The sequence below is a fragment of the Eublepharis macularius genome, chromosome 3 (genome assembly GCF_028583425.1).
Source record: "Eublepharis macularius isolate TG4126 chromosome 3, MPM_Emac_v1.0, whole genome shotgun sequence".
NCBI classification, from domain to species: Eukaryota; Metazoa; Chordata; class Lepidosauria; order Squamata; family Eublepharidae; genus Eublepharis; species Eublepharis macularius.
This window is the reverse complement of record NC_072792.1, coordinates 47,871,076-47,884,016: the sequence shown is the minus strand read 5'-3', so window position 1 is coordinate 47,884,016 and position 12,941 is coordinate 47,871,076. Positions and strand designations below refer to the sequence as shown.

General features: G+C 43.1%; 1 protein-coding gene across 1 annotated transcript in view; it reads left to right on the top strand.

Moving 5' to 3' along the window:
- SH3RF3 (SH3 domain containing ring finger 3) overlaps positions 1-12,941 on the top strand; it is a 268,399-nt gene that overhangs the window by 216,646 nt on the left and 38,812 nt on the right. Inside the window, exon 7 of the mRNA XM_054974032.1 lies at positions 530-883. Within this exon, the coding sequence (XP_054830007.1) occupies positions 530-883 (354 nt within the window). The remainder of the gene's footprint in view (positions 1-529; positions 884-12,941) is intronic.

Sequence of the window (12,941 nt, the reverse complement as noted above, 5' to 3'; positions counted from 1 at the left end):
CTAATCTGTACCTGCCTCTTGTGTTTGTGGAATTGCAAATGTACTGTCATGAAATGGCCAGACATCAGCCTCCAGTACCCTGTGATGCCATAAAGCACATGTTCATGTATTAGCTAGAAAAACACAAGTACCTTTTACCCAAAGAATCCTCATCTAGGAACTTGCCTCCTTTAAAGTTCCCTGAATTCTTAGTGGGATTTCTCAATCTTCATAGAGTTATCAAGGAATCAGTTGAATGCATCAATATTGTGCAGTTGTCCATTGAAATAATGTGCTAGAATTACCCTACATATCCAAAATGTAACAAAAAATAGTATTTTTTATTCAATCTTAGTAGCCTTCAGCCCTTTCCTCTTAGAATCTGTGAAATATTTGGTGCTAGAAAGATTGGCCTCTGCCCTTTATTTTTAGGGCTGTGTTAGTGAAGGTGCCATAACTGTCATCTGAGCATAAAATGTGAATTCTAGGAAGACATAACAGCTCTGTAATGCCCACTTTTTCCCTTCTTTTTATTTTTTTTTTCATTTAGCTCAACGAATCAGCTAAACAGCTTATAGAGACGGACAACACCAATCTAGCAGTTGCAACTGGCAGTGACGTCTCTTTGCCTGCTGACATTAACCTGGCAGTAAATATGGCCCAGTGCTGTACCTTGAACAGTACTGGAGCAGTCAGTGCCATTCAGCGGCATATTGACGGCAAGAAGAATGCCAAGAAGCGCCACTCCTTCACAGCTCTCAGTATGACACACAAATCCTCCCAAGCCTTGAATAACAGGCATTCCATGGAAATTAGTGCCCCTGTCCTGATAAGCTCGAGTGACCCCCGTGCTGCTGCCAGAATTGGAGACGTGGCTCATCTCTCATCCAGTGCTCCAGTCCAGGTAAACTGTGGATAAATTAAACATATGGGGGGGGAACCTCTGAAAATTAACTATGTTGTAGGATTTGGTGGTCACCTAAACTAGACAGTGAGCTGTGGCTTAATTTCCAAAGAGGTCACATTTGTGATCTTCCATCCAGTGGAGCCAAACTGATGCAAAATTCTTTTGCTGGGTGCTTTAGAAAAAGAATGGAGCCCAGATTATCTTGATCTAGACAAATTGGCATGAGAGAGGGGGAGTTGCACAGTACATTTCAGGCAATGTGTTGCTATTCTTTAGTACATTTCAAGCGCGTAGCCATTTTAGTCTTCAGTAGAAGAGCAAGATTTGAGTCCAGTAGCACCTTAACAACCAACAGGATTTCCAGGGTATATTCCTTCAAGAGTCGTGCTCCCTGGTATCTGAAGAGGGTGTCTTAATGAAGGGAGGTTGACTTTTGCAAGCTTATATCTTGGAAATCTTGTTGGTCTTTAAGGTGTTAGTGGACTCAAAACTTGCTGTTCTGTAATATGCGTGTTATTCTGCTGTGACCTTCTTGAAAGAGTATCATTATCCAAGTTTAATTTCACTCCTGTAGAAAGATTTGACATGGTTTCTATCGTGAACCCTTAGTTTCAAGTCATGTGATGCTGTCAGTTGGCATGTTATAGATGAAAACTTGTGCTATTTGCAAACATACAGTATTGCAAAAATCATTTCATACATGCACAACCATAGCGACAAGCAAAGCTTCTGAATAGCAGGCTGTGGAATCCAGCATAGTGGGCTGTATGTTCGCTAGTTTATTTATTTACTTCCTTATTTTATTTATAGTCCACCTTTCCTGCAAAGACTCAAGACAGATTACAGATATTAAAGCAAGAAGTACAATAAAATGATCTAGAACATTTCTACGAGACATTAGACTTATGACACTATTCCCTTTATAAAAATGACCTTCTGAACAATTCTGTTCTGCACATTCTGCAGAATAGTAGTAGAGTGCGTATTGTTTTGAGAGCTGTGGATGGGAGGGAGTAGCAGAGCAGGTAAAAGTGTTTCATGCCTGTTAGTCTGTATGATTTATAGTCTTATGCTGAAGAAGTGAATCCCGAGCAAAGGACAAAATACCTTCTGTGAGATCCTTTCAAAGACATGTTTCAACACTGATGTAAGTAGTTTTCATCTGTAGGCTACATTTTGGCACTTTGCCATTAATCCTACCTATATGGACAAGAGAATGGAAAAGACTTTCTCAGGCTCTTGAAACTTTATAATGAGAACCTGGAAATGTATGATGAAAGGTAATGTTTCTGCCAGGCTACAAATTTAACGTTAGCTATACTTGTGCCTCACATGAGTATCTGCAGGGAAGAAAGAATTCTTTAATCTTTGCCTTACTTTCCTTGATCTGGGAGTATTCTGTGCCCTGCCCTTCACACATGGCTATTTTCAGAAAGCAGCTGGAAAACACTGAGGAATTTGTAGTCTTGTAATAACACTGTGGACCTGTATGGGCTGTTTATTCCTGTGACTGTGTGGCTGTGAACCCAGTTCATGGAGATGAGTACAGAGGCTACAATACAGTGAGCCCACTAGACATGTGAAGGGGGTTGTCCACACTCAGACTGGCTTTCAACAGCCCACCCCACTCTTTTTCAGTAGCAGTATCTATGTGCTGCATGGCAAACTGCTTTTACCAGCTCCTTTGAGTTTAAAAATGCAGAGCTTTTTTTTTTGACAAAAAATTAAAGCCGCTTTTATATGTGGGACAAGATCTTGCTTACCAAGATGAGTGGAATAGAAAGAGAGGTTACAGTGGTGGAACACAAGAGGATCTTGGACAGAGGTAGGCAGTAGGTGGTGACTATCCTCAGAATGGAAAAGGGGCTCACTTGAGTCCTGAACCTGTGAAGCTGTCGAAACATTTGAAAAATGTGTTGATTTTCTGTTCTTTGGCATTTATTGAAGGATCATGGTTAGGGGTGTGCAAGCCAAAAAATTTCGGCTAAAGCCGAAAGCCGAAAGAAGAATCTCTTTCGAATAAGCCGAAAGCCGAAACGGCCAGCTTTCAGCTTTGTTTCGGCTTTCTTTCGGCTTTCGGCTTTCAGCTTTTCAATGGGAAAATGCCTCCGTCTTCCCGGACGTCTGGGGGAGGCATTTTCCCACCGAATCAGCCCAAAATTGGTGGGGACCTTCCTCTAACCCCTCTCTAAAAATCCCCCAAGTTTCAGACCGATTGGACTTTGGGAGGCCATGTTATTGTTAGCATGCTGCTGCTCATCTTCTTCATTATTTCCTATGGGGCGCACCAAAGGGCATGGCAGCAGTATCTTACACAAAAATAACACAACTCACTTAACATCAGAGAATCACCCCAAAATATTGCTGTCAAAAGCACTTTATTTCCTTAACTGCTTTAGGTTACACAGTAGGAAGGCACAACAGGGCATGAAAGCAGTGTACTACATAAAAATAACACAACTCACTTCATATCAGAGAATCAAACAACCACAACTGCTGTCAAAAACGGTGAAGTGGGTTGTATTATTTTGTGTAGTACACTTCTATCATGCCCTTTGGTGCACACCCCTGCTGTGTATCCTAAAGCTGTTCAAGAAATAAAGTGTTTTTGACAGGAATTGTGCTTTTGTGATTCTCTGATGTTAAGTGAGTTGTGTTATTTTTGTGTAAGATACTGCTGCCATGCCCTTTGGTGTGCCCCCCTGCTGTGTAACCTAAAGCTGTTCAAGAAATAAAGTGTTTTTGACAGGAATCGTGTTTTGTGATTCTCTGATGTTAAGTGAGTTGTGTTAATTTTTCTGTGTGGGGGACTGCTGGTGTAATGTGTCATAATGCTTTGCCTACTTGTACTTTGAAAGGGAGAAAATAATTTTTAAAAAACTTTATTTTGTGTTGTTCGTGTTTTATTCTTTGTTGTGCAGTTGGTTCCCATCATAGGGAACAACGGGGCTGGCTGGCCAGCCATCTCTGTAGGTGGTGGGGGAATCTGAGGGAGGGTGTCTGTGGTTCAGGTGCTCTTTCACAGGGACCAGCTGGCACTCAGAAGTGTGCCCACCATTGTGGCACCCCTGGGCTGTGCAGAATTGCCCAGGGAAAGAGAGTTTAGAAGTTCCCAGCATAGGGAACAAAGGAAGAGGGCTGGCCTTTGCCAGCCTGTTCCTGAGGTTATGGGTGTGGGGCAGGTGGGGGTGGATTTGGGTCTGTGAGGGGCTAATGTGGGGATTTGGGTCTGTGTGTGGCAGCTGGGGGGGAATTGGGTTTGTGTGGGGCTGTAAGGGGTGGACTTTAGGGGCTGAGAGGACCTACTTGGGGAGGCCATGAAATGCCCCCCCCCAAGTGGAAGCAGGCTGAGCCTTGGTGGGGGGTGGGAGGAGGGGTGGGAGAAGGGCCCCTGAGGGCTGGGGGGCATTTTGCATGCAAAATGCCACCCCTGGCAAGACAAGCCTCCCCCAGCTGTCAGTGGTAGAGAACAGAGCACCTACTTGGGGAGGCCATGAAATGCCCCCCCCCAAGTGGGAGCAGTCTGAGCCTTGGTGGGGGGTGGGAGGAAGGGTGGGAGAAGGGCCCCAGAGGGTTGGGGGGCATTTTGCATGCAAAATGCCACCCCTGGCAAGACAAGCCTCCCCCAGCTGTCAGTGGTAGAGATTAGAGCACCTACTTGGGGAGGCCATGAAATGGCCCCCCCAAGTGGGAGCAGGCTGAGCCTTGGTGGGGGGTGGGAGGAGGGGTGGGAGAAGGGCCCCTGAGGGCTGGGGGGTATTTTGCATGCAAAATGCCACCCCTGGCAAGACAAGCCTCCCCCAGCTGTCAGTGGTAGAGATTAGAGCACCTACTTGGGGAGGCCATGAAATGGCCCCCCCAAGTGGGAGCAGTCTGAGCCTTGGTGGGGGGTGGGAGGAAGGGTGGGAGAAGGGCCCCTGAGGGTAAGGGGGCATTTTGCATGCAAAATGCCACCCCTGGCAAAGGAAGCCTGCTTCTTCATTTTTTCCCCATAGGAAATAATGAAGAAGATGAGCAGCAGCATGCTAACAATATGCTGCTCCTTCGCTTTCTTATGGGAGGATAGGGGGACCTGCTTTGGGGGGGCCATACCTTGGTCCCCCAAAGTCCAATCGGTCTGAAACTTGGGGGTTTTTTAGAGAGGGGTTAGAGGAAGGTCCCCACCAATGTTGGGCTGATTCGGTGGGAAAATGCCTCCCCCAGACGTCCGGGAAGACGGAGGCATTTTCCCATTGAAAAGCTGAAAGAAAGCCGAAAGAAGCCGAAACGTTTCGGCTTTTTTTCTTTTGGCTAGCCGAAACGTTTCGGCTTTCTCCTAAACGTTTCGGCTAACCCGAAAGAAGCCGAAACACTTTTGTTTCGGCTTTCTTTCGGCATTCAGAAAGCCGAAACGCACATCCCTAATCATGGTACAAGAACACTCTTAAAAGACACATCATCTTTGAAAATACACATCTGACAAGGAAGAACTTGCAAAATATGTTCACCACATATAAAGGGATACCACTGTGATAACTGTTGGACTGCGAGGTTTCCTTTGCCATTTTTGTAAGTGGTGCAATCTCAGGAGTTTCCTACTAGTTAATGATAAGCGTATATATCTCTTATATTACGCTGAAAGCATTTTAAAATAAGGAGTGACCTTAAAAACATTTCCATTGTCTGGAATACTTTGAAGTAATAGAGCACCACATTCCAGCTTCAACATGCAGGAAAATGACAGTATGTAACCATAGGTTCTAGTGGAGTATTATGGCAGCAACAGCGTGCATGTGTGTGTGTATAAAAATATGCAGTGTGCTCTGTTTCAAGACAATTTGCATTTAGTACGTTTGATGCCTACATGCCATGTGCCACCCATTAAAAATAAAAAACGGCCTTCTGAATTGTGTTTATTTTTCATACAGTGTGTTCCAACAGGCCAGTTAAGCTGATTTGTGCTGAGAATGTACTAAGGCTGTACGCCAGTGATAAAACTGAGCCAAAGTGAGGTTAGTTGCTAGGTTAGCAATGGGACTGTGTGCAAGTGAGCAGCCCTGCACAGATCATGAAGTCCCTCTTGACTCACTAATCTTACTGAGGCCTCAGGTGGCTCATCCTGCCTCCATTTGCACCCCTTATGAATTATTCTTCCTTGCTATTTGGAAAGGTCACAGGTCAGCCTGCTCCAAATCCCCAGGTCTTTCTGACCAAAGATGCATCTCATAAATAATGGAGGATGGTCTTCTGCAGCCCTCCATATAATCTGAGCAGCAAAGAAAGAATGCAGGAGCACTGCATATTATTATATGAGTTTCGCATGAATCCCAGCTTTGAATAAGGAGCCAGTTTGGTCATGCTAAGGGCTAACACTTGATTCTCGATGGAAAGGTACATATTTTGAAAAGAGAAGCAAGCAGCCTTCGTGCAGTGTCATAGGGCTCCAAATAATGACAGCAACACAAAACAAGCCAAGCCCTTCCAAATGATTTTCCATTGTAAAGGGAGCTGGGGTGTGAGTCCCGATTCCTTGACAACAGAAAGCAAATCAAAGCAAATTTCTCTAACGCTGGAAATTGTAGAAATAAGAGGCATATACTTTGGAACCAAAGACAAAAGTTTAACTCTGTAATTGTGTTTAAGAGACTGGGATAGACAGAACTGAAATCCCTTCTGGTGTTAAATTTGGACAAAACCTGTTTTATTTTCTATTTGGACTCCAAATAAATACTGCTTTTGGGGGTAAGGTTGATCATATCCAGTTGTTTCATGTGAGTTGAGTATAAGGTATTTTTGCATCTAATTAAGCTAACTTTTTGACCCATAGCTTTATATAACTTGCAGAAAAAACAGCCTGAGCGTAATCACATTTATAGGAAAGTAGAGGTGGATTCATACATACCTGTAAGATGTCAAAACTGTCTTAATGCTTTCTCACTACCACTACCCCAGAAACATTCAATAGTGTATTCATATGGTATAAAGCTTCTCCTCTCAGTTCATCCCATTTGTGTCCAGGTATACATTCACATAGAGTCTATAATGTACAAAGTGCTGCTATGAACACATCCTACAAACCAAGCTAATTGGGTAAAGAAGGAAATTACATTTTATCACCTCTCCATTTTCTATTTCCTCACCCTCTTTTTTAAATCCACCTGGGGTTGAGCTCTTGGCTATTAAATAGAAAGACTTGCCAGTCCATCCAAGCATCCAGCTGCAGCTTCTCGTGTTGCAGCGGCATATTCTTCGACTGCCTCGAGCCATGATTATATTGCTGGATAGCCCAGGACACAAATATATTCTTCCTGTGAATACAGCTGTAGGAATAGTTGCATGGACAGGTTTTTTGAATGTGTGAATCAGCCCTAGAACTGTACTGATGTTAGTTGCTAAAATGGAGAACTTGAAACAGAAATGGGAATATAGACACAGACTCAAGCAAATTAGATTAAAGCAATGGTGTTCATTGTACAAGCTGTAGTTGCCATAGCAGCAGGCCCCAGAACCGTAATTGATGAGGCATATTTTTACTTTTCACTGTAGTAAATAAGAATGGGGTGCCATGAGAAGCCAAATTCATAGGCAGCACTGCTCCATCAGTTTGTCACCAATCTTCATAACCACATGAACTAGGAGATACAAACAGACGTTTGTAGCATTCCATAGTGTGGAACTCTCTCACTAGACCATCTCTTTTAGATTGTTACTGGTGAAACATCTTTCCAAATTTGCAAAATCTTCATTTGTAACTCATTTCAAGATTACAGTCATACGCACCTTGCCTTAGAAGTAGAGATGGGCACGATCCAAAAAAAATTAACGATCCAGCTGATCGTGGATCAGCGCCAGCGACAATCCCGAATTAACAATCCACACCGATCATCTCCCGTTCCCGAGCCGTGGATCATGGAGGCCAAAGCGGGCCGCGCTGCTATTCCCAGCTATGTGGGAAGGTGGGTGGTGGTGGCGGCCGCCGGGCCTGGCGAGCACGGGGAGACGGCGAAGAGCCGCCTCCCCTCAGATCCCATTCAGCAACACAAGAGGTCTGTGTTTGGCAGTCAGAGCTGCCTATCAGGGTTTACAGGGATGATATTGGAGTGCCCATGGCTACAGAACACCCCCTTCCCCCTCCCTCCCCTGGGTGTCTTCTCCCAACTGGTGACTGCTTTGCTGCTCCATGGTTGGAAGGAAGCCCTGCTGATCAAGGAAAGCTGGGCTTCCATTCAGGTTTCTAGGGCGACAGAAGGAGGGCAAACAGAGCTCAGGTTTTCCCCTGGCTCCGTTGCCAGGGGAATAGATTGCTGGCGCCTGAGTGTCTGGATCCCCGATCTGAGCCCGAACGCAATGATCCAGGCCTCTCCCGATCGCTGGATCATTGGCCGTAGACAATCACAATCCACCGGGTCACGATCGCGCGATCGCCATTATCGTGGGGTTTTTTCGATCGTAATGCGGATCATGCCCATCTCTACTTAGAAGTACACCACACTGAATTATGCAGCACTTACTAAACATACACAGGATGTGCAAAGTCATCTACTCATCTCACACAGGTAGTTGGTAGTAGTAATTTCAGAGTGTTAGCTGTGTAAGTCAGTTGCAGCAAAAACAGGGAGTGCATGGGTAATGCACATATTAAGTACTGTTTATTTAGCATGCACTAAATATTCTTAGCTGGCTAGGAGAAGCTGTTCATCATTTGGGCAGAGAATGAAAGACTCTTTGGTATGAGTCCTGCAGTCCAGATCCTCCCTACTTTCTTGTTTTGTGGAGCCTTTGTTCCAGGAAAGCCCTGAGACATGATGATCTCTCTTCCACTAAAAAAAAAAAAAAAAGGACCTGGATGAAGCTCACTCTTCAACACTTCATGCAATTAAGGCAAAGGGAGGGTTAACAGCGCCGCAGATGGCTTATTAATTTATAGGCTAGGTAAATCTAGAGCCAAGAGATTGATGTTCATCACCTTCTGCAGTAGACAAGGAGTTAGTGTGTGCCCATCTGCAGCTGTAATTATGTTTATCTGTGTATATAGGGTTGGGCCTTTTTAATATATTAGACCATTAAAAGAGAAGCATTCAGGAGCCATTGGACATTTTACCACCCACTTTGGTAATTAACATTTGATGAGACCACTTGATCTTGGCTGTAGCTCTTTTCTTGCCAATACTTGGTAGCGCTACTGTGGATTAAGTGCTTCCATATTATTTCTAAGAACATTAAGGCCTGGAGTGATTGTGTGACCCATTGTTTTATGGAGCCAGTGAATTTGACGGAAACGAGTAGCATGAATCTCAAGGACCATTAGCCTGTTTTCTAGCTCAGATATTTCCAGAGGGTGGCATATTAACTTATATGTATTGAATATCTGCATGTTTTTCTCTCTTCTTAGAAAGAACTGAAACATATATAAAATATATATTCTCTTAATAAGAACATTATCTTATATTAATAACGTATACATATGCATCCCAGGCATTAAAAGACATTCCCCATTTATTACTGAATGTGGCAAGTTGTTTTGAAAAGTCAGAATAAGAGATAACTGTATTCTACAGCCGCTTATCTAATAGAGACAGTATCATTTTTTCCTAATATTAGACTGTGTTGATAATTTTATCACTTTCATCATGGCTCCTGCGTTTCATAAAAAAAAGATTTCCAAGAATCTGCAAGATCAAAAAAGCTATTTAGCATGGTTTTTTGAAGCAATTCCTACTGAACAATAAGAAAAACAGAAGCCTGTTTGGAAATGCGTGCTGCTACCACTGTTTGACATTTATTATTTATGTATAATGTATCCGGCTTATCTTAAACTCAAAGGAGCTTGCAATTGATCACTTTTTATATTGTCAAGTGATATTCCAGTGCTGCTCCCGTGGTAGCTAACTGGGGAGGGAGAAACAGTGGTGGAGGCCTCTATCATTGCAGGAAAAAAAGGGGAGAGAATATTAGAACATTCTGCACCCCCTCCACACCCAAAGCTCCAAAAGCCTACCAAGGCTAGGGGGCGCACTTGCACAATTTTCTCAGTGCCACCAGATGACATCTCAGACAGCTCGATCTCTGCTGAAGTAAAAAAAACAAGTCGCTACTGGTAGGCTCCCACCCACAATTTCCTTAACTGTTTCTCCCACTATTCCCCCTGTTTGAATCTTTCTTCATCACTTTTGGGGTGAAGGGTGCTTGAGTGTACTCAGCCCTCCTTGGTTCCAGAAATGATTAATGGTCTACAAGACCATTCCTACTGCCTTGCTGCCTTTGCTAAAACTAGAGGAAAGTAAGTGGACAGCCTGTTAAAGATGGCTTTCTGTGGATATGTCCCCCTATCTCAGCCACAATAGAGAAAATCATGGAGGAGGGAGGCAGAAGATTTGGAGTGGTGATTTGGCCAGTAGAGGGAGAAAAGACAGCGAGTGTGGGAATTAGATGAGAGAGGGAGGATAAATGGTGATTCTCCAGGATTTGGGTTGGAAAGGGAGGAAGAAAGGAGCAGTGTAAGCAGGAGGTAAAATAAAGGGGCAAAATATTTTACTTTTCTAGATTTGGGGATTTTTCTTTTCTACAAGTTATTTCTTTACTAAACAAATAACAGATGGTATGCTGGCAAGCAAGAAATCTGTTCATATATCCTCAAAATGTAATTTCCTATAAATTATTAGTCTTATAAAGTATAGTTTCCCTATTGTGAACAATGTTCTTTCTTGTTTATTTTTGATATGTCTTAAAATGTCGCCTGAAATAAATGGAATATGTGTACATATTCTGCACAAAGGGCCTATTTGCATAGAGATTCTAAATATGCAGAAGTGGTTTGGGGGGGAAAAAAACAAAGATTAAGTGAGGTATACATTGGATTCTGTGATCCACAAGCACAGTCCTTCCCCCTTCTTTAGTAGACCTGTGACCCCTGAAATGCTCGTATTGGGGTTAGAGGAGGCTTGTGGACAAAATGTCATGAGACACACAGGGTAAAGAGGTGGAAATGATTTTGCCCAATTTTAGGAGTGAAGGTAACTTAAATTCCTAACCAATATTGACTGTTGGGGGGGACTTGAAGCAGTGACTTTGGCTTATTTCTTGCCTGTACTCTGTTCTGGCCCATGTGAGTTTACTGTCACCCATGCCTGATCTCTCCTCCTTGCTTCAGCCTCCAGTCCCTTGTATACAACCTTGACCTAACCTTCCCATCAACTTTGGCGGGGTGGGGGGAGTGTTCAAATGGAGCTTCTGGGGAAGGTGGGAAAGATCTGGGAATGCCTTCCACTCATAGTTAATAAGATCAGACTTTCTTTATAAGCAATATGCAACAAAGAAAGCATTGGATTTGAGCATGAGCGCCCCACATTCAAATCCAAGCTTAGCCCAGGGAAACCATTGTTGGTCATCTAACTGAATAGGTCCTTTGTGAAATAAAAATATCATAAATTTTAGATCACCATGAATAGTGGGGGTTAGATATGAAAGAAATATAAATAAATAACAAATTTATTGGATAGCAGCTTTAACGTAGAAATTAGGAACATTGTACTCATTAGCACTTTGGTGTATGTATTATCCTACTTTTATTGCTTTCTTTTTATGCTTATGTAATACCATTTTCCACATTGTTTAGCATAGCATGTACAATACTTTATGCTTTGTTTTAGACTGTTATATTACTAGTCTTATTACTTTGCTTATTACATGTCTCATCCTGTTTATTGAATTGATTTACACTGTGTAATCTGCCTTGAGTCTCAGAGAGAAAGGTAGACTGTAAATAAAGTTAATAAACTAACTCAAGGCCCTATGTATTCAATGACTTCCCTCTTATTCTGTGAATGCACTGGTACTTGGGTAAGGTGCATCGAATTTTCACTTCACGTAGGCCCTATCCAGCCTCTTTCCCAGTAGGCAGTCTTCACATTGTGGAAGATCAAGCATGCATGTGACCCTATGTGGGATATAGGTACTCCATATGTACATGAAAGCATGATTTGTGAGAGCTTTCTCCCCACCTACCCTGCAACAGAAATAGTTGTATTTCGTTTTGACAGCAGAGTTACGCAGTCAGAAGCATTTTCCCAAATGTGCAGTAATTAATCCGTAGGCAATTACATTGTAGAAAGATAGAGCTTAGAGTTCATTGAAGTAGATTCCATTCACAGCAATATCTTGGAGTAGAAAGAAAAGAGTCCTGATCTAAAGAACCACTTTCCCTATTACCATGACCACTTTGCGTGGCATCAAGGCTGGATGTGGGTCTGTGGATGAGCACTTCATGGCAAGAGCTCTGAAAAATACACCCTTCTTCTTTGGAAAGCCATGAGGCAAGAAGGAAGAATCTCCCAAAGGAAACAGAAAGGAGTCAGGAGGCATTCCCATCTTAGCCAAAGAGAAGCAGCTTACTTATCAAGAGAGTTACACAAACACACAGGGCCAAACTACAAGTGATGAATGACACTTAAATGGCAAGTGTATTCCTCCCTGTTCACTTGCCCTCCACTTGTTCTCCACTCAATCCACTTGCCGTTCAAGTGTCATTCGTCACTTGTAGCTTGGCCCACAGAGAGACATACAGAGCCCCCCAATATCCAAGGCATGCTGAGCCACCTATTCCATCACCCTCACTCTCTTTTTTTGAGAAAGAAGAATTAATAACAACAACAACATTCAATTTATATACTGCCCTTCAGGTCAACTTAATGTCCACTCAGAGCAGTTTACAAACTGTTATTATTTAGGGACACCACTGGCTGTCCCTAAAAACTCCATGATAAGTACCATGGACTTTGAGGGGACAGCCAGAGCATCCCCCAATACACTTATGTCACATTTGGGATCATTTCTGCCCCCTACCACTAAAGCTCCCGGGGATGCCCACCACCATCAGCACATCCCCAATGGGAGATGTTGGGGAACATCAGTATAGACAGTAAATAACATTTTCATTCAAAAAGGTAAAGTCTACCTGCTATAGGTTAAGATCTTGTCTGATTTCTCTTTTGAAACTGCTTTGTGAACTAGTAATGAAAAGCAGTATAAACTTCGATACAAACTAGGTCATGGTGGTGGTGGTGGTGATGATGACAAC